At 64.4% G+C, this 537-nt stretch overlaps 1 protein-coding gene across 1 annotated transcript in view; it reads right to left on the reverse strand.

The window, feature by feature from the left end:
* Window positions 1–537, reverse strand: part of LOC104082155 (absent in melanoma 1-like protein) — a gene marked incomplete at its 3' end in the record, with an annotated part of 3,625 nt that overhangs the window by 2,473 nt on the left and 615 nt on the right. The window contains exon 2 of the mRNA XM_009585166.1: window positions 42–89. Coding sequence (XP_009583461.1) covers window positions 42–89 — 48 coding nt within the window. The remainder of the gene's footprint in view (window positions 1–41; window positions 90–537) is intronic.

Here is a 537-nt window from a genome sequence, read left to right on the forward strand (position 1 = left end):
GGGCGCGCCACCCCACCCCGCCCCCGCCACACTCCCTGTACCTTGCCGGGTCTCATGTTGATCTTCTCAAAGCCCTCCTTGTCCTCCTGCTGTGAACACCCGAGGGGACAGGCGCGTGAGGAGCGCAGAGGGACATCGGCTGCACCAGCCATCTCCCCGCAGCCCAAGGAAGCTGCAGCTGGGGATCAGCCTCCCCGCCTGCCCCGGGACCCTCCCATTACCCATGGTGGCACCCTCCCATCACTTGACCTGGTACCCTTCCGTCACCTGCCCTCCTACCCTCCTGTCACCCAGGATGGGACCCTCCCTTCACCCATCCCGATACCCTCCCATCACCTGTGCCAATACCCTCCATCACCCGCCCTGGTACCCTCCTGTCACTCATCCCAGCACCCTCCTGTCACCCATCCCAGCACCCTCCCATCACCCGTCCCAGTACCCTCCCATCGCACTGAGGGCTTTCACCCCACAGCTTCTCCGACGGGAAGCACAAGCCATGTGCTGGGAACAGGGAAAGATGCTCCAGGGGTTCAGACC

This window comes from Fulmarus glacialis, unplaced genomic scaffold, assembly GCF_000690835.1.
Source record: "Fulmarus glacialis isolate BGI_N327 unplaced genomic scaffold, ASM69083v1 scaffold26309, whole genome shotgun sequence".
NCBI classification, from domain to species: Eukaryota; Metazoa; Chordata; class Aves; order Procellariiformes; family Procellariidae; genus Fulmarus; species Fulmarus glacialis.